This window comes from Terrapene carolina, unplaced genomic scaffold (genome assembly GCF_002925995.2).
Source record: "Terrapene carolina triunguis isolate 2854851 unplaced genomic scaffold, T_m_triunguis-2.0 Scaffold211, whole genome shotgun sequence".
In the NCBI taxonomy this organism is placed as follows: domain Eukaryota; kingdom Metazoa; phylum Chordata; order Testudines; family Emydidae; genus Terrapene; species Terrapene triunguis.
Genome location: NW_020664562.1, coordinates 297,515 through 324,874, shown reverse-complemented (window position 1 = coordinate 324,874; position 27,360 = coordinate 297,515). Strand labels below are relative to the sequence as shown.

At 44.5% G+C, this 27,360-nt stretch overlaps 1 protein-coding gene across 1 annotated transcript; it reads left to right on the top strand.

The window, feature by feature from the left end:
* Positions 1-6,983: 6,983 nt before the first annotated feature.
* On the top strand, positions 6,984-25,923 carry STX6 (syntaxin 6). The gene is made up of 8 exons (XM_026656061.2): positions 6,984-7,022; positions 11,239-11,408; positions 12,093-12,187; positions 15,392-15,454; positions 17,953-18,075; positions 20,694-20,800; positions 22,258-22,352; positions 25,433-25,923. Exons 1-8 carry the CDS (start codon positions 6,988-6,990, stop codon positions 25,507-25,509), a joined length of 765 nt encoding a protein of 254 aa, XP_026511846.1. The 5' UTR covers positions 6,984-6,987; the 3' UTR covers positions 25,510-25,923.
* Positions 25,924-27,360: the final 1,437 nt, after the last annotated feature.

The window sequence follows — 27,360 nt, the reverse complement described above, 5'->3', positions numbered from 1 at the left end:
AATCAGAATTTGTTCCCTTTAAGACCAAGAAAAAAACCACAAAGTGAGAAAGAAATAATAGCAAATATAGAAAATGTATCTCCTGTTTCTGATACCTTCTTACTTTCAACATAGCTGCTGAGAAATTACAGGCCCACCACATAATCTTATCAGATATTCTAAGACCTGGCCAACTTTTACTAGCATCAGCTTTACTTTTAGCTTATACAGGCTCACAGCAGTGTTAGAAAAGGTGAAAGTTATTGTGGCACTCTGTACCTCTAAATCAGTGGTTTTCAAACTTTAGCAACCCGAGGACCCCCATTTTGATTTAAAATTTTTCGCAGACCCCCAAGGCCCCCATTCAGCCCCAAGCCCTGCCCCCACTCCACCCCTTTCCCCCAAGGCCCCACCCCCACCCCACCTCTTCCCGCCCCCGGTCCACCCGTACCACTCCTCTTCCCCGCCTCTTTCCGCCCCCGCCCCAGAGCGCACCTGTGTCGCTCTGTACCTCGGGGAACACCCAGCACCCCCATGTTCATCCTTGTAAAATGAAAGTGTGGTATCCAGTGCAAAGTTTGTCACATCGGGTGTCTTCGGAAGGCTCACGATGCACTGAGCATGGTTGTTTTAGTGATGTTATAGTAACTGTTGTTACAGTAATGTTATAGTAATGTCATAGGTTATAATTTCATGTATATAGTTATGAGGCTGAAAAATGTGTCTTCATGGTTTAAAATAAGCCCAAGCAAAAACTCTCAAAGAGCAGAGAGGCAGTTCACACCTCATCAGGGCATGTATGGGACAAACCCAGCCCAGCCTCACAGGGACAAAGGATGCTGGCCTAGGCAGCAACAAAAGGATCTGTTGGACTCTCAAGTGAGTTACCCCCCCTTCTCTTTGGTCAGTTTGGGACTGTGATGAGGTAATGCTCACCAGACTCGGGGGGGGGGGGAGCAAAGCCAAGAGGGAAGAAAAAACATGATCAAAGGGAGAGATTTGCCATGCTCTCTCTCTCTTTCTACCTACATCTACAGCAGTGGCTCTCAAACTTTTTTAGTGGTGACCCCTTTCACATAGCAAGCCTCTGAGTGTGACCCCACTTATAAATTAAAAACACCTTTTTATATATTTAACACCATTATAAATGCTGGAGGCAAAGCGGGATTTGGGGTGGAGGCTGATAGCTCGCGACCCCCCCCATGTAATAACCTTGCGACCCCGAGGGGTCCTGACCCCCAGTTTGAGAACCCCTGATCTACAGACACCACACCAAGCAACTGAAGCGCTGATCAAAGGGGAGAGCCTGGCTGAAGAACAACCAGTCAGCCTGTGGAGAGAAGCATCTAAGTTTGTAAGGGCACCGAAAGTGTTAAGATCAGCTTAGAATGCATTTTGCTTTTATTTCATTTGACCAAATCTGACTTGTTATGCTTTGACTTATAATCACTTAAAAATCTATCTTTGTAGTTAATAAATCTGTTTGTTTATTCTACCTGAAGCAGTGCGTTTGGTTTGAAGCATGTCAGAGCCTCCCCTTGGGATAATAAGCCTGGTACATATCAATTTCTTTATTAAATTGATGAACTCATATAAACTTGCAGCATCCAGTGGGCATAACTGAACACTGCAAGATGGAGGTTCCTAGGGTTGTGTCTGGGACCGGAGATATTGGCTAGTGTCATTCAGTTGCATAATCCAAGGAGCAGCTTACATGCTAAAGGCTGTGCATGAACAGCCCAGGAGTGGGGGTTCTCACAGCATAGCAGGGTAAGACTGGCTCCCAGAGTCAAGGATTGGAGTGACCTAGCAGATCACTGGTCCAGATAACACCAGAGGGGAACATCACAGCGCCCCATCCCCGCTACTCCCTCTCCCTCCCAGTGCCTCCTGCACGCCACTGAACAGCTGTTCCCTGGCATGCAGAAGGCACTGGGAGGGAGGGAGGGGGCCTGTGGAGCGCCCTGGAGTACCGGATCCCACTTTGAGAAAAGCTGCTCTAAACAACACCTTGGAACCAGTGTTTCCTCTAATTTTTTCCACACCTGTGCGGAATGAATTTTGTTATGTGCACCAATATGGACGTGATATGTGACACATCCCTTTCATATTGGTGTAAATAACAATATTCATGTGGTGGGGGTGGGGCCAAGAGGTTCAGAGTGTAGGAAGGGACTCAGGGTTGCGGCAGAGGGTTGAGGTGCAGGGGTATGAGGGCTCCAGCTGGGGGTGCGGGCTCCAGGATGGGGCTGGGGATGAGGGGGCTCAGGGCTGGGGTTCAGGGGGTTAGGGCTCCGGCTGGGGGTGCGGGAACGACGGGTTTGGGATGCAGGAGGGTGCTCCGGGACTACAGCAGGGAGAGAGGGCTCCCCCCAGCTCTCTCTGGTCAACTTAGCGTGCCCCTCATGAGGCTCATTGAGTATTCATGACATAAATCTGTTTTATATTTTACCTAAACCAGTGTACTTTGCTTGAAGTGCTGGGGAAATCTCTGCTTAGTGTACAAAAGCTGGTGCATGTCCTCTCCACACTGAGGGAGGGACGGACTGGGTAATAAACTTACACTGGTCAGGCTTCTGACCAGGGCTAGGTGGTACAGTTCTGGAGTCCTAGGCTGGGGAGCTGTGGGGAATTGGTTGGAGCCTCTCTGTTGTTGGTTCATGAGTAGCTGGGAGAAGCATTCATGTAACGTAACTGGGTGCACAGGTGCCCACTTTGTCATTTCCTGGGGGGTGCTTGACCCCCGCTCTCCCCCAGGCCATGCACCCACCCTGCCTCCTCCCTCAAGCGCACCCCACCCTTGCTCTGCCTCCTCCCTCCAGCGCCTCCTGCATGCTGCTGAACAGCTGACTGAGGCAGGCAGGAGGAACTAGGAGGGAGAGGGAGAAGCTGATCGGTGGGGCCACTGGTGGGTGCTGAGCACCCACTATTTTTTTCCCGTGGGTACTCCAGTCCCGGAGCACCCACAGAGTCGGAGCCTATGGCTGGGTGTGTCGCTGTCTATGGATGTTTGTGTAAATGCAGTACCTGGAGAGGTTTTCAGCTTGTCACATCATCACAGTGTGAGAGGGAGCCCAGGTTGGTAAGCCAGAGGGCTCAGTGGTACCCCAATTCCAGGTTGCACCCCAGGAAAACTCATCATAGTTGTCCTTTTGCCATGTACATTGGCCAAACCGGACAGTCTCTACGCAAAAGAATAAATGGACACAAATCAGACATCAAGAATTGTAACATTCAAAAACCAGTCAGAGAACACTTCAACCTCCCTGGTCACTCGATTACAGACCCCAAAGTCGCTATACTCCAACAAAAAAAACTTCAAAAACAGACTCCAATGAGAAACTGCAGAATTGGAATTAATTTGCAAACTGGACACCATTAAATTAGGCTTGAATAAAGACTGAGAGTGGATGGGTCATTACACAAAGTAAAACCTATTTCCTCATGCTAATTTTCCCCCTACTGTTACTCACACCTTCTTGTCAACTGTTGGAAATGGGCCATCCAGATTATCACTACAAATTTTTTTTTCTCCTGATGATAATAGCCCACCTTAACTGATTACTCTCGCTATAGTTAGTATGGCAACACACACTTTTTCATGTCCTCTGTGTATATATAGATCTTCCTACTGTACTTTCCACTGCATGCATCCGATGAAGTGGGTTTTAGCCCACAAAAGCTTATGCTCAAATAAATTTGTTAGTCTCTAAGGTGCCACAAGTACTCCTCGTTCTTTTTGCTTATATTTAATAGGGTTGAGCAGGAGGTAAAGAATTAAACACTATATTATAAATAAGTGACTAGTGTTGCTTGAAGAGAAAGTGTAACCTTTTGATACTAGTTCACCATTTTGATATTGTGTTTAGCATGAAAATACTGAGCGTGTAAGTTTTAAGGCTCTCAACTGAACTGTTAAAAAATTCTGTTGAACATTCTGAAAACAAGGATGCTTTTAAAAATGAATGTGGCATTTGGCAATTAATATATACTATATGTTTTTCAGGTCAAAGGTTTGAATGCAATGGCATAATTGGACCTAACTGGCTGGTTCACAGCAAATTGGTAGGAACAAAAGACTAATATGAGTATCTTTATCAATGTTACATCGGACTACATTACTTCAGGCAACTTTCCTCTTAACAGATGACTTCTGTATTTAAATTCTTCCCCACAATGCCTTGCAACATCTGAGAACCCTGGACAGAGCAAATTCAGTACAGCTGACATGAATCCATAGAATAGTGTAACAAATGACCAAAAGGTATAATTCCTATGTAATTGCATGTTGCACCACAAAAACATAATCTATGTTTTTAAACTATTAAATGTCTTTAAGGATGTTTCCTCACTGTGTAAATTAAATAAACCATGATTAAAATGATACAGATTGCAAAATTAGTTTATTTAGTTCACACAGTGAGGAAACATCCTTAAAGACAGTATTATCTGCCATTTATGGCACAACACAGAAATAACACAGGGGTTGCACATTTTGGTAATGGGGACGGGTGTGGTGGTGACCCACATCTATGATCTCCCCAAATTTAATGAATGCAGCTCCACATATATATCCATACACAGGTACATGCCCGTCCCCTCTCAGGGGCACCCTCCCTGACCATGCACACAGTGAACACATCTTCTTCTGTCCAATTACTGCCAGCTGCACCCTCTCTACCTTGCTACTGCTTCTCTATTGTCCTCCTAGGGCCCAGGGACTCCCAGCAGCTCCTGCTGCTCTGGGCCTCTTGCTCCTCTACCTTGCTCTTGTCCAAGGAGCAGAGAGAGACCTGTAAGAGAAACTGTGTAGGAGCCAACAAGAGATTTAAGGTAGGAATGGGTATGGAGTGGAACCATTTTTTCCACAAGGAGGTAAAGGTAAGCAGAAAGAGCCCAGCAAATCCAGCTCCACTCTCTCTTCCCCTTCCTGTTTTGGAACTAACATGTCAGCTCAGAACTTCCTCTCTTGCCTGCCTCCCCCACCCCAAAACTAAAAACAAAATAAATAAAACCCTTTCTGGTTCTCAGGCAGCTCCCCTCCTTTTGGCCCAGGCCTGTCTTTGCTCCTGAGAGAGGGGCTGAGGAGCAGGGTTCCAAAAGTGCAGGCAAACTCTGTTCTGTAGAAGACCAGTTGGGAATGCAGTGAGGCAGGGCAAAGAAGCTGAGCCAGCCCAACACAGGATGTACTTATTCAATGCAGTATTGTTGAGAGATCTGCCTAGAGAACGCTGTGGGGCTGGAATATAAGGAGATTTTCATCTCTTAAACACTACTGAGCCATGTGCTATTGGCCATTTTCAAACATTTATAACTGGCCAAATTTGGGTAGATTTTCACAGGGACAGTAAAAGAAATCTCCCTGAACCCAGGGCTCTCTCTTCACCCATTTCAAGTCCCTACTCCAAAACATGAAGGCACTAGAACTTTTTAAATATATGGCTGTAAGGGTTTTTTTGTTTTTCTTTTTAAACATTGTCAAAACAACCTCATCCTTGGAAATGGCTATACTGTTTTTGCTAAAACTCCCAACAAAATTCAGCCTGAGGCAGACATCTGGCATGGAAAATCTCAACCCAGATGGTTAAAGTGTGGCAAAGTTTAACCAACTGAAAACAGTGTTATAATGGGAAATATTATGCAGTCTTAAATTTAGGCATTGCTGCCAGCTCCACCTGTAAGGGGACATGTGAAGGAAACAAATAGGGTGGATAGGGCCAGATTAAGGCCATCCAGGGCCCTAGACACCATAACATGGTTCTCCCATACTGTGGTCCCACCTTCCACTTGGAGTTGTGGTGGCAGGGGTACTCTCTTCCCACTGAGGCAAAAGCAGTGAGACGAGGCCCCCTTCTGTAACCCCAAGAGTAGTAGCAGATTCCCCTCAAGAAAAGCAGGGGTTCCCTGTAAATCCAAAGGCCAGGAAGTATCTGCTTAGGTGGGTGCATAGAGTGGGCATTGAAGGAGACCCAGAATTCTGGACATTCTGGTACCTCCAGGAACACCCTGGGCCTGCCCCTGCCAGCGTGATGTGTATGCAAGCTCAAGCCTCACAGACTATGCCATTTTGAAGACTGCATCACTCTGCTCCCACCAGTACGATCTGAGATGCAGTGCATGCAAGGTCATATCGGTGGCACTAGCACATTCTTTAAAATGGTGCCCTCTGTGCATGCTACTAAGAAACCATGCTCAGTTTTGCCTCAGTACTGGACAGGGGACAAACCACCCCAAAAAAGGCCTCTCTGGCTTCAAACTAGCCCATGGGTGGCCTGGGGCCTGTTGCACGTGTCTCCTGCCACACAAAGCCCCCGGACAGGGTGTTTACAGGACCCCCTCTGCCCCCAGCAGTGGGGCATGGAGTCATCACACCATTCAGACGCACAGGGCTGGTCACCTCTCTCAGCTACCGCACCAGGCTCTCTGCAGACTCAGGCCTTGTTGCCAGCTATAACTGGGGACTGGGAAACGGCACCTCTGCCCTCACCAGGGGACTCCAGGAGCTGAGGACCGAGCCCTCAACGCCCTGGCGACGGGGTTTCAAAGGACACTGACGCCTCCCCTCAGCCTGAGAGCGCGAGGCGGCAGCCCCCGCCCGTGATACAGGGCGGGAGGACTCCCGCCTCGCGTGACGCACGTACCCCATTCTCAGGGGGAGGCGATGCGCTCTCCTGTGTCACGTGACAGAGCACCGCCCCTCACGCCCATTTCCCACTGGAGAACGCTCTCGCCTGTCACGTGACAGCGGAAGCCCCTCCTCGCGGAAACGGCGACAAGGCCACTTGGGCGCTACCCTCCGTCACGTGACGGAGGAGTGGGCGGCCCCCGGCGGGGGGAGGAGATTGGGGCTCTCTGGGCTCGCCTCGTTCGCCTCATCTTTTCACACGGGGCGCCTGGTGGTGCGGGAGAGGAAGGCCGGAGCTTGCGCCGTCGCGGCAGGGACACTGAAGCGCCCCCTCCCCCCCCGGGCTTCAGGGAGGGGCCCGGGCGGCGCTGGTGCGGCTGGCCATGTCCATGGAGGACCCCTTCTTTGTGGTGAAAGGGTGAGTGGGGGAGGGGCAGGGTAAATGGTGAGGTGGGGGCAGGGTTAATGAGGGGGTGAGGGTAACTGACAGGGGCAGAGTTAATGAGGGGGTGAGGGGAGGTGGGGCAGGGTTAATGGGGGTGAGGTGGGGTAATTAGCAGAGGTAGGGTTAATGAGGGAGGTGAGGGTAACTGACAGGGGCAGGGTTAATGAGGGGAGGTGGGGGCAGGGTTAATGGGGGTGAGGTGGGGTAACTGGCAGAGGTAGGGTTAATGAGGGGGGTGACTGGCAGGGGTGGTGTGGGGGTGCTAGTGGCAGGTTAGTAGAGAAGATGGGAGAGATCAGTGGAGGTGAATGGAAAGGGGTGGGGGTTATAGGTTTTATGACATGTGAGAATCTCTGGGGCAGAGGAATTCCCTCCCCCCCACTCCAATGGAATCCCCACTACTCAGTCTTTCTATCCAAAGAGAAACGAACTTCCTTGTAAGTGCTTCTGGCCCCACCTGCCTCATGCTCTGCTCCAAGGGTGTATGTGGGATGGGTGACCACATTTCCAGCACCTGATCTGCTCCCATTGAGGTACAATGGACTATGCCATAGTCCACTAGGGGTTGTATGTACTTGAATAAAATTGCCAATTAAAATGGGGATAGCTAATGTTTGTGAAAGCTAGTCTACGTTTCACAAATATTTTTTCCAGGAGACAAGTGTTTGTGATGTCTTTCAGTCTAGGCTGAGCAATAGAGTATACCAGAAATGTTTAACTTAGAGCAAATGTGTGGGGACTGTCCAGACTAGCCTTTATAAACCTGTTAACTCAAGATAGGTAATAGGCAATCAGTTAAACTCAGGGTAAAAAAAAAATCTCCTACATACACAAACAATAGTGGTTAGAGAATGGTATTGGGGGGGTGGGGGGTTGGAAGAGTGTTTCTTCATTGCAGAGTTAACTCAGGTGATCATTATTTGGGTGTGACCACTTGAGTTGGCCTAGCTCTAGTTAGAGCAGCAAAACTCTACAGTCCTGTGAACCTAGGCAGGCATTTTGAGGGGAAAACTTTACAAATTTTGGAACCCAGCCTATTGCTGAGAGAGAGGGGACTGGCTCATGAGTTGCCAGTTCATTGTAGGTATATAGTGTTCCCTCAAGTGTGGCATTGAAGGGTTTGCATGCATTTATGGTACGTATGGCTGGCCTTGCATAGAGAGAATATTTTACTTGAGATAAGTGGAGACAGATGCGCTGGGGGGGAAAAATCCTCTATCCCAGTGGTTCTCAACCAGGGGTATGCGTACCTCTGAGGGTACACAGAGGTCTTCCAGGGGTACATCAGTTCATTTAGATATTTGCCTAGTTTTACAACAGACTACATAAAGCATGAATAAAATCAGTACAAACTAAAATTTCATACGACTTGTTGATACTTCTGCATATACTATACACTGAAATGTAAGTACACCTCTACCCCGATATAATGTGACCCGATATAACATGAATTTGGATATAATGCAGTAAAGCAGCGCTCTTGGGGGGGGGGGGGCACTCTGGTGGATCAAAGCAAGTTCGATATAACACAGTTTCACCTATAAGGCAGTATGTTTGTTTGTTTTTTTACTCCCGAGGACAGCGTTATATTGGGGTAGAGGTATATATTTATATTCAAATTGATTTTTTTTTTATAATTATGATAATGAGAAAATAAGAATTTTTCAGTAGTAGTGTACTGTGACACTTGTATTTTTGTGTCTGATTTTTGTAAGGAAATAGTTTTCAAGTGAGGTGAAACCTGAGGTACACAAGACAAATCAGACTCCTGAAAGGATTACAGTAGTCTGGAAAGGTTGAGAGCCACTGTTCTATCCTAAGGAGACAAGTAGGCAGGTGGAAGGAACAGGCTCTGAGTTCAGGAGATGTTGGAGGGATATAATTAATATGATGCTAGTCTGGTGAGTCAGTGGCTCACTGGCTTCATGAATGCTGAGGGCCAAAGATCTCAAATTGGGGATAAGGTACAAAAAATTGGAACGAGGGAGATCAATATTTAGGGAGAGCTGCTGGCATAGGGCAATATTGTCTGAGAGCCATTGATGTGGCATGACTTGTATGTGGTTGCAAAGAGTTTGGGCTAGAAGGGGTTAAATAAACTGAAAACTTGCACTGGAAAAATTCTTAATTTCAAGTCCTGATGAAATCATGACAAGCTGAACAGAGTTCAGGGATTGTTGAGAGATACACAGGGAAACAAAAGAAGGAAAAAGCAGTTGTGAATATGGTAAGAGGTGGGTAAGAGTTCACCAATGTGGAGGGTGAAAGTGACACTTGCTTCAAGGATGAAATGGTGTTATGGGAGAGAAAACAAAATGCTCTGGGTTGGGAACTGGGCTATGTCCAGGCAAACTTTACAGAGCTTGTCTAGAGGTGTGAAGACTTGCTCATGCTGTGTGAAAGGAGGAGATGTAGCTTCTCTCATGCTGTCCCCTCAGATGACACTAATTCTGCTTTTGTCCTCTTCAAATTTAGCTCTGAGGATAGCCTTTTAGCTCATCTTATTTAAGTAGATTTTTCCTTTGTGTAACTTTTCTCATCTATGAATATCCAACCTTACTTGAAATTTCCACTTGTTGGTACTTTCCAAATATGTTTGGGTACAAAATAAAGAAACCCAAACTTCCATTAACAAAGTTTACTTGTGACTGAGGAAAGCAAATAAGTTGTACTGTATCCTTAGTCAAAGCTATTATGTTTAGTGCCCCAAAATATGCTAGGCCATTTGATAGGCGACAAATAAGGGGAGGAGGAGAAGGGATGTGCCTCTTACGGAAGGGTGGGCAAACTTTTTCGCCTGAGGGCCACATCTGGGTATGGAAATTGTATGGCGGGCCATGAATGCTCACGAAATTGGGGGTTGGGGTGCAGGAGGGGGTTGCAGGCTGGTGGTGGAGCAGAGGAGTTTGGAGTATGGGAGGGGGCTCCAGGCTGAGACAGGGGGTTGGGGCATGGGAGGAGGTCACGGGTGCAGGCGCCGGGTGGCGCTTATCTCAAGCAGTTCCCAGAAGCAGCGGCATGTCCCTCCTCCAGCGCCTACACGGAGGCGCGGCGCTGACAGCTCTGCGGTTCCCGGCCAATGGGAGCTGCAGAGCTGGCGTTTGGGGCTGGGGCAGTGTGTGGAGCCCCCTGGCTGCCCCTACGTGTAGGAGCCAGAGGGGGAACATGTTGCTGCTTCCAGGAACCACTCAGAGCCATGGCATGCGTGGAGGGGGGCAAGCCCCTGACCCCGCTCCCCAGCGGGCGCTTGAGGGATGGATTAAAAGGTCTGACGAGCAGGATGCGGGCCGTAGTTTGCCCGCCATAGTTTGCTCTTACGACTGGTCATGCTTGTCATGTCCTGACTTCCCGTTAATTTGAATGGATATTCCACAGGAATAAGGCTAGCAGTATTTGCTGGTAGATATTTGCTACTTGTTAAGTGATAGTCACAGTGCCATCAGCAAAGTGTGCATTTCCATGATATAAATTGAATGCACTTTTCCATGGAGCTTGCAGCAACAGCAAAGGCAGTTCAGTTTAGTAAACTACCGTATCTGAATGGTAATATTAAAATCACCAGGGCCACACTGAATACAATCCATGTAAAAACTCTAGGGGGACAATTGCTGCAATTCTTATTGCCTTTGTTGTGAGGTGAAACTATTGTTGTAGGGGAGAACATAATGTGCACTTGATACTACAGTGTTACCTCGGTTCTTCTCAGTCCTGAGATGAAAGATGCAATAGAAATGCAAAGTGTAGGCTGGTTCCTCTGTCCAGAGAAGAGTATTGAAATATAACTACTAGGGAAATGTGTGAAGATTCTGTTGTATGGCAGCAATTGGCTAAAGGCTTGGGTCCCTTCAATAATTGGGATTGCTGTGACAGAATTTCATAATGTGGTAATTTCTACCACACTATGGGAGGAGACAAGATGTTGACTGTTTCGCATCCATTGTATGTGAAGAATCTTTCATTTTCAAAAGAAAGGAGGGTTTGGAGGAAGAAGTTCTGGGGATTATTGATGCAGGCAGGTTTACAGTGAAAATTAGTGACAACAGTTCCCTGCTCAGGGTTTATCTACATAGAGAAAAGACTGGTATAACTAATAGATTAGTCAATTTCTCCATCTGGACAAGCCCTTAGTCTTGTCAATACAGAGAATACATGCTAATCATCCTTTACCTTCCCCTCTTTTCAATTGCAGGGAGGTACAAAAAGCAGTGAACACTGCGCAGGGGCTGTTCCAGAGATGGACAGAGCTCCTGCAAGATCCCTCCACAGCTACAAGAGAAGAAGTTGACTGGACCACCAATGAGCTCAGGAATAACCTGCGGAGCATTGAGTGGGACCTGGAAGACTTGGATGAAACTATTAATATCCTTTCTATAGGGCTGCTGCAGTCCGTTGGATAAATCATATATGGACCTACATAATAGCTAGCCAAGAGATCATTATGGCTCTTAAGGAGTAGTTTAGTCTCAAATATGCATCACACTCTATATAAATTTCTCATTGGAGTTACTGAGTGCATTAAATTGCACTATGTACAGTTTAGTTTAACAACGGTCAGTTATATCCTAAATTTCAAACAATAAAGTACTTTCAGGCAAAAGTGTTCCTTATGTTTTCCTCCCCAATAAGATGCAGTTTAAAATGAAATGTTCTGTTCACTTAAGCACCTTCTGTTGGATAAATTTATTTCATGCAATCAAGCTTATATTAGATGATTTTGGGAGGATGCTAGTCTCTCTCCTTTATTTTAAGTTCAAACTTCTGAAAGTGCTACACAGTACAGATCAGAGAACCCAAATATTTAAGTGGGAGAGGGAGACTCTGCATGCTGATACATGTCCTGTAGAATGCATTCCTTCCACACTTTTTTCTTTAAGTTGTTGTGATAGGAACATAATCTATCTAGTACTTTACTAACCAAAGTTTTGGAAAGGTACAATTACACTTATGAATTATAGGAGTTGGGGAGCCCTTTCCAGGCAGCCAGGATAGCTAGATCTTCATAAATGCTGAATACCAGTTAAATTATTTCCTTGACTTATTTACGCATTGTTGAAGCAAATCCTCGGAAATTCAACCTTGATGCAACAGAGCTGGGTGTAAGAAAAGCCTTCATCACAAGTACACGGCAGGTGGTCAGGGTAAGGAGCTTGGCTGCTTATTGTTTGTGGAGGGGATTTTCAGTGATAGTGTGTAAAAGCCCATGGCCACTTCAAAGTACTGGAAATTAGTTTCCAGTGTCATTCTAATATCAAACTGTTACCTGATTTCTCACCACCCTCATTTTCAGCATAATTCCTCTGATAAGGGTTCCCAAGCCGTGGTCAGTGAAGCACTTGCTTGTTGTCTGCAAAGAGCTGGTTGGCTTCTACTACTGGCTCTCCTCACTTCCAGCTGCTTCTACAAGTGTTCAGGTTCCTCTTTGCAATGAACAATCTGGACCTATAGAAGCAGCTGGAAATGAAGAATCAACATAACTGCCTCTACTACAGCAAGAGGCAGAGAGGAAATGAGTCTAGCTTTGAATGCTGTTTTAATTGTGCTGTGCATATTTGAAGTGCAAACTTTCAAAGATTCAAATCAAAATCAACTTCCACTGAACTGTTCAAAGGTATGTCATGCTATTTACATACCAGACATCAATTTCCTACCCTCAGCTGTTCTGGCATTATAGCTGTTAAAGGTTACTAGTGTTTAGTTTACTAAGGGAGAATTGGGGGTTTTTATTCACCAATGACTTAGTTCTTGCTTAGATTTTAAAAAGCTCACCTTTGGGCAGACACGCATCTGGAAAATTTTGACCTAAAAGATCACTTTCACAAAGCTTTAAATACAGTAACTCCTCGTTTAACGTTGTAGTTATGTTCCTGAAAAATGCTACTTCAAGCAAAACAATGTTAAGTGAATCCAGTTTCTGCATAATAATTAATGTAAATGGGGGGTGGGGGTTGGTTCCAGGGAAACTTTTTTCACCAGATACTCTTTAAAAAAAAAAAAAGTGTGTGTTTGTGTGTGCATATATATATACACACACACACAACTTAATACTGTACGCAGCAATGAAGATTGTTAAGCTTGGTTGAGGTGGTGAAGTCAGAGGGTGGGATATTTCCCAGGGAATGCCTTACTGCTAAATGATGAACTAGCACTCGGCTGAGCCCCTCAAGGGTTAACACGTTGTTAATGTAGCCTCACGTTCTACAAGGCAGCTCGAATGGAGAGAGGGGAGACAGCATGGCAGAGAGACTGTGTGTGTGTGTGTGTGTGTGTGTGTGAGACACATGCTGACCCCATTCTAAGTACACTGCCTTTTAAGTAGATCAGCAACTTGAGACAGCAGCTGCTGCCAGCAAGCTCCCTCCGTCCTGAGCCCTGTCATGTGTCCCTCCCGCTCTGTGGAGATGGGGTAAAGGAGTGGGGGGGAAGAGGAGGACTCCCTGACATTAGCACGCACCCCAACCCCCCTTGCACAGCAAGCAGGAGGCTCGCAGGAGCAGCACATTGCAATGAAGGGAGGAACAGCTCAACTGCCCAGCAATTGATAGCCTGCTGGGGGACTGCCGCACAGGGAACTTAGGGGAGCTGATGGGGGGCTGCCGGTCCACCCTGGTTCCAAGCCCCCACCAGCTAGCTCCAACCAGGCTGCTCTTTCTGCAAGCAGTGGACAAAGCAGGGGGCTGCCAAATATTATAAGGAAGCATTGCGCAACTTTAAACAAACATGTCCTCTAATTGATCAGCAATGAAACAATGTTAACCGGGACAACTTTAAGTGAGGAGTTACTGTAACTGAAAACAAAGTTAGAATGGAAATGCAGTTTAACTATAACGGGAGCAGCAGTTACTACTATAAGTATGGAGAAAAGGTCAGCTGGGTTTAGTTGGGCCTGAATGAGTAGGATAGATTCATATTTGGTTGGGAGGGATTTTAACAACCAGAAAGTAATTGAAGGAGAAGGGAAACTTTAGTGTTTGAGAGAGTGTTAACATCTGATAAGTAAATGCTAGTTAAGAAATTCTCTCCCAATTGGATTTAAGATTCCCCCCCCCCCCCCTTTTTTTAATTTTTAACACAAACCTTAATTTCTGCTGGTTCTGACAAGATTCTTAGTTGATATTCATAGCAAGCCACCAAATTGTGTTCTCACTGGGAACTGAGTTCTTACCCTATTTGCAGTATTGTTATCTAACTACAATTCTTCCTGAAGTAGAAGCCTGCTTTCTAGGGAACTAATCCTGAAACTGTCAGACAAAGGTAGTGGATCCATGCTTATGTGGCTGCCTTTATATAGTCTGGTTTTTTATCTTGAGTAAATCAGGTAAATTCACACTGTCCCCTCTTGTCCAGGCTGCAGTCTGACTAATGTGAAAATAACCCAGCTCAAGAACACCTCTAAACATAAATCACTAGCATGGTCTTATTTTTGAGCAATGCTTTTTATTTTTAATTCTTAGGCATTTTAATTTACATAGTTGACTCTACAGCTTTAGTTAGCATTTCTAACAGATTTACTAGAGTGCTCCCTTGTGAAAAGTAATTCTTTGGGGAGGTCCCAGTATATTTGGGATATCGTATGTGGCTTTTGGAGCAAGCCACATACGATATCCCAAGATATCTGGAGCAAGAATGCACCAGATATTCTGGTGATATCCGACATTTGTGCCAGCCTTGAGATTATCATCCACTTTAGTTATCATATTTGGCCACTACTTCACTTTTATATATCCATGGTGGCAGGGGGTCTCACTTTCAGTATAGACTGTTCTGAATGCAACTTCTAGACTTCAAAGTCATCTGCTATCATAGTGGCTTTCATCTAAGGAGCTCAAAGTGCTCATTGGTCAAAGAAGACTTCCATGCACTTGTATAGTGACTTAAGAAAGAATGATACCCATTTTATAGAGGAGAAATTCAAGCACAAAACGTGGCTTGTCCAAAGTGGCACTGGGGTGGGGAGGAAATGCAGGAGATCTAACTTCCAACAGCTAGAACACAGTCCTTCATACACACCACTTAAGAAAATATTTTTTCAATCAGCTACACAAATCAAGCATTGTTACAGCAGTGGAAAATGGGGAGGAGCAAAACCAGTAGTAAATCACTAACCTTTTCAAAATATTCTGCCACAAGGGTTTCTAGGCTTCATTAACATTTTCCTTAGCATTAGGGCAACTGTGAATTGTAATATTACTTTAGTCTTCCAGGATTTTTTAAAGCACATGCTTGTAAGTAAAGGGCTCTTTGGTCCTCCATAAAACTTGCTATGTATGTTTAATTAAGCCATTATTTTAGCAAATTGGCAATCATTTAAAATTTGATCATATACCTTTTTCTTTAATAAACAGGAAATGAAGGATCAGATGTCAAACTCATCTGTGCAGGCACTGTCTGAAAGAAAAAACAGGAAGGTGAGAACCAATAGCAGACTGCTGGCTAAAGTGGACACAAGAATCCTTCGAGATGGTTGATAACTCCTTATAGTTCAAGTATAGTAGCTGCTGACTTAAGCTACATGTTAGATGAAAGTACACTGACTTGGCTAAGGGGCTCATGTACCTTACGGTAGAGTACATTGGTATTAAACAAAATAAATGCCAGTTTAAACACCTGACTGCCAGCATGCATCTTGTTACCCTGTTTCCACCAGAAGCTTTGTTTACAAAAAAACAAATATCTATCTTAAACTGGAAAAGCATCCATTTTGCTGGCATGTGATCTTTTTGTGGCTAGTAATCAGTGAAAACACTTATTCTTGCGGGCACAGTTTGCTCTGGTTGCTTTCCAAACCTTTCACATGAGGTAATAAGTTACTATTCAGTAGTTTTTGCCTCAAACTGCTTATACACCATCCAGTCTTGCATTGCTCCTAGGAGGGAAAAAAATATCCCCATTTTTCAGAGGAGGAATCTGAAGCCGGAGAGGTTGTGAGTCTTTGATCTAGGACTGTAATTCTAGCATTCATGGCTTCTAATCCTATGTTTCGCAATATCTATTTGACTATGTAAACATAGCAAAGCCTCATTATAAGAGGAGTCAGGAAAGAGTTGGTGTAAAGGACATGGTCATCAACTTGTCTCTGCTTGTAATGTAAGTAGACGTGACTTACACTAGCACAGAGGTGGGCAAACTACGACCCGCAGGACACATCCGGACCGCAGGACCCTCCTGCCCGGCCCCTCCCCTGCTGTCCCCCTCCCCTGCAGCCTCAGCTCACTGCGCGGCTGGTGCAATGCTCTGGGTGGCAGGACTGCAAGCTCTTGCCGGGCAGCGCAGCTGCAGAGCCGCTGCCTAACCCAGTGCTCTGTGCTGTGCAGTGGCATGGCTGGCTCCAGCCGGGTGGCACAGCAGCTTGTTGCGCCGCCAGCCACTGGTGCTCCAGGCAGCGCAGTAAGGGGGCAGGGAGCAGGGGGGGGTTGGATAGAGGGCAGGGGAGTTCAGGGTGGTGTGGATAGGGGTTAGGGCGGTCAGAGGGGGAGAATGGAGGGGGGGTTGAATGGGGGCAGGGATACCAGGGGGGCAGTCAGAAAGGAGGGGGGGCTTGGATGGGGCAAGGGTCCCCAGGGGGCAGTCAGGGGTGGAAGGTCAGGGGACAGGGAGAGTTGGGTGGGGCAGGAGTCCTGGGAGGGCGCATCAGGGGGTGAGAAGCGGGGGGGTTGGATAGGGGGTGGGGGCTGGGCCATGCCTGGCTATTTGGGGAGGCACAGCCTTCCCTAACCGGCCCTCCATACAATTTTGGAAACCCGACATGGCCCTCAGGCCAAAAAGTTTGCCTGCCCCTCCACTAGCAGGAGAGAGTTACAAGTAATTGCAGAGTGACCTCCAGAGCAGCCTCTACTGAAGTGTCTGCATGCATAAATCACTTAATACAGAAGATACATTTCTGACTTTTCAGTAGATTCATCAGTGTCAAATTTCCAGACAGGCTGGTGAGGAGAAGGCAGGCCTGATCATTATATGGTTAATGCAACTTCTTGCTCAACATTTAAAGTATAGTCATGACTCACTTATGCCCGTCCTTAAAGCTTTATTTCCCTACTTTCCCAGTATCTGGATGTTGCCAGGAGTAAGAATGCAGCTGAGATAGAACAGTATGACCCAATCCTAGCATTGATAACACCTGAAGGAAGCTACTGGATTCTGCAGTTTATTTTTGGAGTTCCTTTCTTCCCCCAACCCCTTTTCAGTCTGAAGGAAGTTATGACAGCAGTGACCAGTAGCAAGTCACCACTGAGATATTAGCATCATGGTGTAAGTGAGTTCTCTTGAATGCTGCCTTATTAGAAAAAGTTCATTGACAATCTGGAATATAGGTATAAGGTTGCAAGTTCACTTAACTCTCATACCAGGTTAAATAACACTAGGATTGCCACCCCTGAACCAGGAAGTCTTAGCCAGAACTAATTTCTTAGTCACTGGAGAGAACCAGCAATGTACTCAATCTTTTTGGGGACAGTGTTTATTTTCTGTTGGCTTACTGCTTGTCTTCTGTTTTTCCCCTTCCCTGACCTTCTGTTCCATGCTCACACTTTATCTGGCACCTGTTAACCTTCTTTCAGTGCCTGGTCCTCTTCTCTCTCCTCACCAAGTGGGTCTAGCTGCTCTCAGTGCACTTTTCTTCATATTTGTTCCTTCTCTCCAGCTGCCCAACTGCAGCAGTCACAGAACCGTGTGACCCCCAACATTCCATCCATTCTCCTGTTTAAGGGCCAGCAACTACAGCAATCTGCTGCTGGAATAGGAATAGAGATGGAACAAAAGTGACTTCTTGTATATAATGAGTTGGGTAACATGGGGTACTACTTAATCCTCTTTCCTGCTTCCACTTGGAACTTGGTTTTAGGTGAGGTGACATGACCATATATTGGAGTGTCTTACTGATTAAATTTTCCTGTGTGTATGTATACAGGCACTGCTGGGAGAAAGTGGAGGTCAGAGTTGGAGCTCTGGATCAGATAAATATGGCGGTTTGGATCGAGAACTACAGTTAGCCAATTCACACTTCATTGAGGAGCAACAGGCTCAGCAGCAGGTATAGTATTTCCTGCATGATAGTGCACAGGGATCCCTTGCTAATGGCCGTGTAAGGAGATGGTGGTACTGGCACTAATAGCCAAAAGTCTTCAAACATCCAGCCATGAGCCATCTTCTGTGCTCAATACAATGAGCCCATTTGTTTTCAATGTTGGTTGCCTGCATACCTGTTGTAGGCACCTAAATATTGACTGTTGTGCTTAAGGTGGTTTTGGTGTGTACGTTTTGGCACACAAACTTAAAGTTTAGGGCTTGGATGTATAGGTCTGTGTGGAAGGCAACTAAAAGATATAACCCATCTGGAAGGTGCCACATGCTGATGAAATCCTTTGTGAAGCATAGAAACGTAAGGGGGTGGGGAGAATACCTGATTCTGCCAGATTCCTCCATTCCAGTTCAAAAAATGACTCTGCTTTTACATGTATCTTGAATAAAGGTTCATTTAGGGCTGACGCATTAAATACCCCTTGATATTGCTGCATTGACTTTTCTTCATCTCTCAAAGAAAAAACGGGTGCATTTATTCCACCCCTAAGAGGACCCTTCACTGTAAAATTTGTGTGCCAAATTATAATGCTGAGTTGTATTAAATTGATCTGTAATGAACCCCAATCTTAGCCTCTCTTGTCCTTTGATGTATGCTTTTAGCTTCTAGTGCACTAGGACTTTATTATTTTATTTTTGGGGGGTGGGGGAGGAGGAGATGGATTTTCCCCTAAAGTCAGCTTGGCTTAGGTTCATTCTGATCACCTGTAGTAAGAAGACTTAATGTCAGAGACCCTCCACTGAGACTGGCTATAGATGCTGAGAATTCACACATGGGCATGGACAATTTCAGCTTCTCCCCTGAGAGCAGGTGCCACTGAACTGAAATGTTCTTTGCATTAGTGAGGCCCCACTCCCTTAAGTATTTGTACTATGTTCATCACCTTATCTGAGCACTCTGATTTAGTGCATTAAAGATTAGGACCAGAACCTTGAATTAGCTGAGGAGCCAGTGTGGGATACAAACCACTAGTATTATGGGCTCTGCCTGCTTAAGATAGGCTAATCAAGATGGATGTAACAACATACATGTCTAAGGTGATGTAATAGTTACAGCTAAGTAAAATAAAATGATAAGCTAGCTCTATACAGTAATGTCTACTTCTTTGTGCTTTTGACAATACATTTATGATTTAATAGAAAATCAATCATTAGCAGTGCTAGGAACCATTGTAGGGTAGCTTACTTTGACTGCTGCAAGCTCATTTGAAGAATTGTCTGGACAGTGCCCAAGTTTATATGTAGCTGTCCACCTAAGCATAGGTTCTTGGAAGAAATGAAGTGAGGTATTGGTAACATTCTCCACAAAGTATTTCCAAACAAACTTTTCAGCTCTTTAAGTGATTGAATAATCCCAAGTACGTACTGACCTTGTAAAGGGCAGCTGATAGATCTTTAAAATGTGTTTGTGCACCAAAGTCAAATGGTATAGTCTTACCTAACAACTGTTTCTTTAGTGTATTCAGAGCAGAGTTGGCAATTCCCTAGGAGAAATTTGTTTAGGACAGGGTCCAGAAAGTTCAGCAACCATAGAGCAAATCTTTTCAAACTGAGGATACATCCATTCAAAACAGAAATATCCACAACATCAAAGTTGGTCTGCTGCTACAGAATGCTGCATGACTTAATGGACCTGGACTGGCAGTCTGCAGCTCTATCACTTCTGATTGCTCAGTGCTTCAAGCCTGCCACTCTGCATTCTTGTCATTTTCATATCATTGAATGTTTTCAACATGTCATTTCAGTTTTCAATATTACATAGCTTCCTTGAGAAAATAGCAAATCAAAATGTATAGACATTCCAGTGTTCAGTAGCATAATTACATTAATCACAGCAATTTTATTTATTTAAGCCCTAAATCTGCCTTAAGTAACCACAACTTAAATATGTAACTAAAATGAAGTGTAACATGTGCCTTAATGAAAATTTTTTAAATAGAAAATGCTTTAAACTGGGACTAACTAATGTTGCCCAGTACAGTAAAACACACTTTTGGTAAATACCTTGCCATCCCTGATTCAGTCATATCCGATCATTTTAGTGACTAGTTTTGTACTTATGTTAACTCTTAGCTATGCTGACTCTGCAATGCGATCTGGATTCTGTTCCATCATATGCATCATCAGAATTGCTACTAAGTTCCAGTCTCTTCCACCCATTAAAGGTAATGGGATTGCACAAATATGAGATCAGGCTTGCAGTAGCCTACAGAACTGTTCTACTGGTGATATGCAAGATGGCAAGAACCCATCTTGATTCTAAGCCCGCATTGAATTTGGAAGGCTGATAGGGAACAATTCCATTTTACTTGTCAAGTGAACACTTGATAAGGAGTTACTGGGACAAATGTGGAACCCAGTCATGCTGCTTTGACAGCCATTCTTCAGGATTGACCAACACTAAGTATTCCTCTGAATTACAGGACTAGTCACTAGAAGTTCAAGCCTATTTCTAAACTCTGCTTGCTGGCTTGCCAGTTTGGACAGGCATGTGGCAGAGCATTGGGCTCTGAACCAGTTGCAACTGTATGTTGGATTTTAATTGTTTGTTTCCCTTCTCTCTGGCACCAGTTGATTGTGGAGCAGCAGGATGAGCAATTGGAACTGGTCTCTGGCAGCATTGGGGTGCTGAAGAACATGTCCCAGCGCATTGGTGGGGAGCTGGAGGAACAAGCAGTGTGAGTGCTGAGAAACAAACCCCAGGCTGTAGGAGTTCTCAGGAATAAGACATGGGGAAGGGCTGGTGATATTACTAAAATGTAACTATTGGTGCTCCTGTGCCCAGAAAGGACAAGAGCTGTATATCATTGGCTGACGGTGGCTTTGGAATAATATTGTCAGCCTGGTTAGTGACACACAGGAGATCCCAAATACTATTCAATCATAGCTAAAAAATTCTGCCCACACAAAGGATTAAAGGGTAGCTCACAGCAGCATCCATACATTTATATATAAATTAGATGTCTTCTTTCCAAGTATGTATTCTGTAATCAAATAGTATATCTGGAGTTTCCAGTGACACCGGATAGCAGTTTCACTTTCAATAAGACTAGTGGTTCATACCTATGTTTAACTGTTTCTGAGAAACTTTAAACACATCTTTTGTGTAACTCTGCAGTGTCCTTCTGTGCTACCAAGGCAGCTCCCAGAGCACAAATTAACACAGTGGTTCAAGAACTATAGTGATAACATCATAGGTAACTACATACTAGTAAACAAGGCAAAGCAATAAGAACATAAGAGTGGCCATACTGGGTCAGACCAAAGGTCCATCTAGCCCAATATCCTATTTTCCGACAGTGGCCAATGCCAGGTGCCCTAGAGAGAATGAACAGAACAGGCAATCATTGAGTGATCCATCCCCTGTTGGCTTGTGTTCTCTTAAAAAGGGTGGGGGGGAGGGGGGAGAGGCAAAGAACAGAACAAATGGAATGGGAAGAGACAACAAACAATGGAAAACGGTGGGAGACAGGGAGAGAAGAAACTTAATCCTTTTAAAAGCAAAGCAACTGGTCAAGGAAGCTTTAAAATCTTACCTGTTCAAGAATAAGTGATAAGTTTATCCTGGATGTACTTCTCTCTCAAAATGGATTCTTGACAGTGATCAAACAGCTCCGGACAGGTTTTAGTAACTTTCCTACAGCATTTAAAACCAGAATGGTAGGATACTTAACAGCAATTCTAAATCACATTCCCTTATGATACATAATTAAACGCTCCGCATAAGCGACAAAGCTTTTAACAATGTGACATTTTGGACCTTAAATGGTTAAGCCTAAACATGTTTCGCTAATTTTGGATCAAATGTTTATCATCTACTGCTCGCCTTGCAGAGATCACCAGAGCCAGCTTATGTACTGACTTCACACATCAGGGAAAGCACTTAGAAAATTAGTCCAAATGAGTTCTCATTTACCACCAGAGTAAAACTGCTGGTTGAGCAAATTTTTGTTTTGACACTATCAAATAAGACCCTAAAATGTGTTTTTGTACTTTGCCTGGGGATTGGGTTATTTTTTGTAGGTGTGTGACAGTCTTGTGCGTGTAGTGAAGTCCTTGAGATACATCGCTAACTAATCAGTACAAGTTGCTTAGGTTGTTTACCTGACACAGCTCCCCTCTTCTTTGTCCCCAGGATGTTGGATGACTTCTCTCATGAGTTAGACAACACTCAGTCACGTCTTGATAATGTTATGAAGAAGCTTGCAAAAGTGTCCCACATGACCAGTGGTAGGTGGCGGAAAATGGGTTCTGACTTCTAAACCAGGGAATGAAAGCTACATTAGTCTGAGGTCTGGAATGTGCTGTGTTGTCTCCTGGATCTGGGACTAGTGTCTAGTAGTTTCTCTTAAATAGTATGTTTTTTGAGAGCATGGCAAGACAGGAAGCAGTTCAGTGTATAAATAGCCAGGGAAAGATAATCTTATGCTACTTGAGTGTAGAGCCTGGCAATTTATAGTTCATGCTGGGACTGTCCTTTTTTTTAGCCTGTTCCTCAGCCTTTTTTCACCTGCAGATTTTTTTTTCTATCATTTATGCAACCTACATGGTGAGAGAATGTACCTTGGGACTACAATTGTAATAGCTTTTGCATCATTCCACTTTCAAGTTTTACTGTAGGTTCCTACAAGCTTGGAGGATGCTTAAGCATGAAGCAAGCTAGAGAACTTTAGTTAAACCCCATGTGAGCAGGTGGCTTTTCCTTGCTGTAAAGTCAAGCAGTAGCTGCCCACAGTGTACTCCTGGCATGGAGTTTGGCTTTATGGAGTTCTTTTTGTGAATGAAACAAAACCCAGCCTGAATCTTCACTCCAGGCGAGGAAACTACACCCAGCCACAGGAATGCTAGCATCTGCCACCGTCCAAAGGCTGTGGATAGTAAATCTCAAAGGTGCCAAAGCAAATAGCTTAATTCTAGAGCGTGTGAGAGGAGGGAGAGATTATTGAAGGCTTCTAGTATCTTATTGGATTGGTTGCCAAAAAAAACACCTCAAATCTAGCAATGCCTCCTCAGCACTCATCTGTGTCTTGAAGCCTGAAGCCAATGGTGAGCTCATGCATCCAGCTGGTGAGATTCTCACCTGAGAACTGAAAGACATCAGGTTAGTTTTTCTAAAATGCAACAGGAAATGAATGAGAAATGCTCTAAATTAATCATGTTGTGCAATTCATGCTCCAGGTCTTCCCCTGTGCCTCAGTGTTCAGAATAAAGACTCCAAGAACAAGCTTAGTTTAAGGCCTGGTCTACACTAACCCCCCAATTCGAACTAAGGTACGCAACTTCAGCTACGTGAATAACGTAGCTGAAGTCGACGTACCTTAGGTCGAACTTACCGCGGTCCAGACGCGGCAGGCAGGCTCCCCCGTCGACTCCGCGTACTCCTCGCGCCGAGCAGGATTACCGGAGTCGACGGCGAGCACTTCTGGGTTCGATGTATCGCGTCCAGACAAGACGCGATAAATCAAACCCAGAAGTTCGATTGCCTGCCGCCGAACCAGCGCGGTAAGTATAGACAAGCCCTAAGTCTTAGCTTTACACTGGAACAGTGTCAGATGAAAAGCTCCTTGCCCTCAGTAGGAGGAAAGATGGTGTTGGGGCAGGCGTAGCCTCCAAGAGAGAAAAAAAAAAAAAAAAAGGCACTACTTGAACCCTGAAAGGGGGTCCCAGAGCTGACAGGATGCCAAGGGTAATAAAAACAGGAAGTATGATTGATTGTGTAGGCTGACTTCCAGGAAGTGTCACTCCCCAGAGTTGTTTTCATTTATAAACAGTGTGTGTGTGCTTTGTAATAGTCTACCTAGATGTATTATCTTCTCTTTCATGGTTGTTTCATGTATCTCTGGAAGCAGTGGGTATATTACAGGAGTCAGATAATATAATATACTATCAGCCTGTCAGTGTCAGTTGCCCAGTTATCTGACTGCTGCTTTGGGGATCCATTAAAAATCACCACCTGGTACCCTTTCAGAACTGATGTTCTGTGGGTCACTGTCCACAGGCAGTAAGCATCACAGAATCACATGGTGAGAAGTGCTTTCTGCCATATACAAACTGCATCTGAAATCAAACCGTTGGATTAATGCAGCATTTGGGTCAGTCCTGCTGGTGAACATTCAGTTGAAGTGACATGTCACTTAGCACTACAGACAGCTGGCAAACAACTCACTTTGGTGTTTTCTCCCCCAGACACAGGTTTAATGATCAGAAAATAAACTTCAATTTCCTTCAATTGTTGTGAAAGACTGACGTTTTTAGAAAAGATGGCTTGTGGTTTCTATTAGTACCTGCATCCTAAACTAAGGATTCAGCACTAGAAAAGTTGAGACCTGTGGGTCTCCATTAGTGCAGTTTTGCTAACTGTAGCAATAATGGAAGTTATGGTGTGAGCATGGTTAGATGAGTGATACAAACAGCTCTGTCTACAGCTTCCACCATTGCCACCACTTGTGGAACTGCGCTAGTGGTGAAGTATGAGCCTAGCTTTGCCAATGCAGATATAGCCTGTGGGGAGTACCAGCAGGGAGATGACTGTCTTTCCTTAATCCTTTAAAAGTGCATTGCATAACACAGACTTTTTCCAGGACCTGGTCTGATGATGGCTAGAGAACCTCCAAACTTCTTTCCAGGGCTTTGACAAATTCTGCTTCTAAAACTCCACCTTTCTCCCTCCATTAAGCTGCAGCTCTAGTGTCGAACTGTGTGGTCACCATCCAGATCCCCTCAGGATCTTGCTGTAGCCCCCAACAAAGAAAGAAGTTAAGACCAGATGTTTTTAAGGCCAGGGGTAGGTGAAAATAGAAGAGGAAATCAAGGTAGTCTTGACACCTTTTAAAGGAGGTTTAACTAATTCTTTGCTATGGAGTGTTACTTTAAAGGTTAGTCTCACCTTCCTACTGGTGGCCGTTCTCTTGCTGAAATTTCCAGCGTCCCAAAAGCCCTTAGGTGGAGGTGAGGAGAGCTCTTGTGCAAAATCTTCAAGAAGCAATATAAGGCATAACGTGTGTGTATGTATGTATATAAAAAATATGGTGCAAAGTTCTCAAAGGGTGGGAGCTGTGCTGAGTTACATACAGCTGATGCACCTTCGCTTCCAGTCATAGTAATACTGCTGAGGCAAAATCTGGCTCCTGGGATTCTCCTAAGGAGAGTCTGGCTGAAGTGTTCCTTATGTAGCTCTAGTTTAAAAGGCTTCCATCAGACTTTCCTTTCTTTCTGGCTTAAATCAGGTCCTTCGTAGCGCAATGGAGGAAGCTTTCTTCCTCTTCCCCTCCCCATGGAAGTAGAAAACTGATGTTTCCTTTTTCTTCCAGATCGACGGCAGTGGTGTGCAATCATCATTCTCTTTGTTATCTTACTGGTGGTGCTTATCCTGTTTTTTGTGCTGTGATGGACTAACCTCCCTTGGACTTGTGCCCCCGCCTCAAAAAAAAAAATGGGGAAATGAAACTTAGTTATCGTTTCCCTCCACTCTGAGATTCCTGTCATGAAAACTTACATCTGGACCTTACTGTTCTCTTTTGTGGACTAACACCTATGGCATGACTCTTGCAACTTCTTCATCTGATTCTAAGCCTCATCAACTTGCCTGAGGGGAAAATGAAGGACGGATGTGATCCCAAATTCTTCTGTACCTGGGACATACTGCTGTGTGGACAACAGGCCCTCTTCTCTCTCACCGTCGTATGTGGAGTGGCCTAGATTTAGACCTAGAATGGAAAAGGCAATTCAGAAGGAGTTTACCACTGTTAATATTTTCATCCATTACAGGTGTGAACCATATGAAGCCTGGAAACATCCTAAGCTGCCACACATTCCCCTTTCCCTTGTCAAATGCCACTCTTGTCAGATTTAGACATAAAATAATGGTTCCTTGGGACAGTATTTCATTGACTACTGGAAGCTGATCACCAGCCAACAGTGCAGCACTTCCAAGCTAATAAAAGTTGCTCACTAGGAAGGAAAGAAGGCACTGGAGGAGTAGCGTTGATGTCAGTAAATGCATTAATTTATACTCTGGCTATCTTCACTCCAGTGCAAAGCTATAAAAGACATGTGCGGAGATAGATTGCTTTTAAGGGTGCATACACATTCTGCTTTTGAAAATACTAAGTGTTAGGAGCAGCAAGGTCTTGGACCCTATGGGATTAATAAAAGGGGAGATATGGCTCATAACTGCTGACATGAAATCTAATGTGAACTTGAGTCTGTATCTAACAGGCTACTGGCACTGTGCTAGACTGGTCTCATAACAGCAGTATTGATTTGACCTTACACATTTAAGTAGGTAGCTTGGACATGTTAGAAAGAATCATGAGCAAAACAAACTTGCAGGACATCTCAGCAGAATCTTACATACTGTGTATTTGTGAACTACAAAAAGACTGTGCTGCCCTGCCTGAGGCAGCTGCAGTTAACTGCAGCGCTTTAACTTGTTTTACTGCACTGTAAGCCAAAAGTTGATAAACTCTAGGCTGAGGGTAAACGTTTTCTAAAACTCTTTAAATCTTGATTATACAAGCCTCAAGCCCACTGAGTGTGCTTTTTGCTGTTGTGTAACAGAATGACTGCCTCTGTTTAACTGCTGTTACCGTTTGGCAAGTGATTTGTCAAGTTTTAAAATAACATACAATATTTTGATAAATAAACTTCAAAGGTATTTAATATTAATGATATGGGCCATATTCTCTCCTTGGATATGTCACATCCATTGACTAATTTATACATGCACAGAGTAGAATATGGCCCAGAGCTTGTACCCTAAATGTATACTAACACACACAAAAATAGGATGTCTTAATTTTTCCTGACCCAGTATTTTTTAGAAATCTTAAGCACTGTTGTGACAAACAAAAAGCCAGAAAATGCAAAGTTAAGGGAGAGACTCCAGTTCATCATTATTTCCCCAATCCTTACATTACCTTTGAATTGCCTGGCACTTCAGGTTTGTTTCACAACATTGTTATTTGAGTCTAGTTTTGTCACAGTGAAGTGGAAATTAGACTTAATGAGTCACTGTTTTATTTAAGTGTTGCTAAAAGCTGTCCGTACCAAAACTTGGTCTAGAAGGGCTCGACCTGGCAGCATAGGTGTGGGGACAAATAAATCCAAATAGCTGTTTTATACTGCAAAACTGATTTAACCCCCCCCCCCCCTTTTTTTTTTTCTTTAAATTGCTGCTCCTGGCCTTCTGACTCAGATTAATTTAGAAAAGTTTAAGGCAACCAGGCTTTTCTTTTAA

What these genes read in the sequence shown, in the direction of transcription:
- STX6 (XM_026656061.2), top strand. Translation starts at nt 6,988, where the DNA reads ATGTCCATGGAGGACCCCTTCTTTGTGGTGAAAGG. An exon ending in AGACTTGGATGAAACTATTA is followed by an intron (nt 11,409 to 12,092) that starts ATATCCTTTCTA and finishes TGACTTATTTAC; the next exon opens with GCATTGTTGAAGCAAATCCT. An exon ending in CTGAAAGAAAAAACAGGAAG is followed by an intron (nt 15,455 to 17,952) that starts GTGAGAACCAAT and finishes GTATGTATACAG; the next exon opens with GCACTGCTGGGAGAAAGTGG.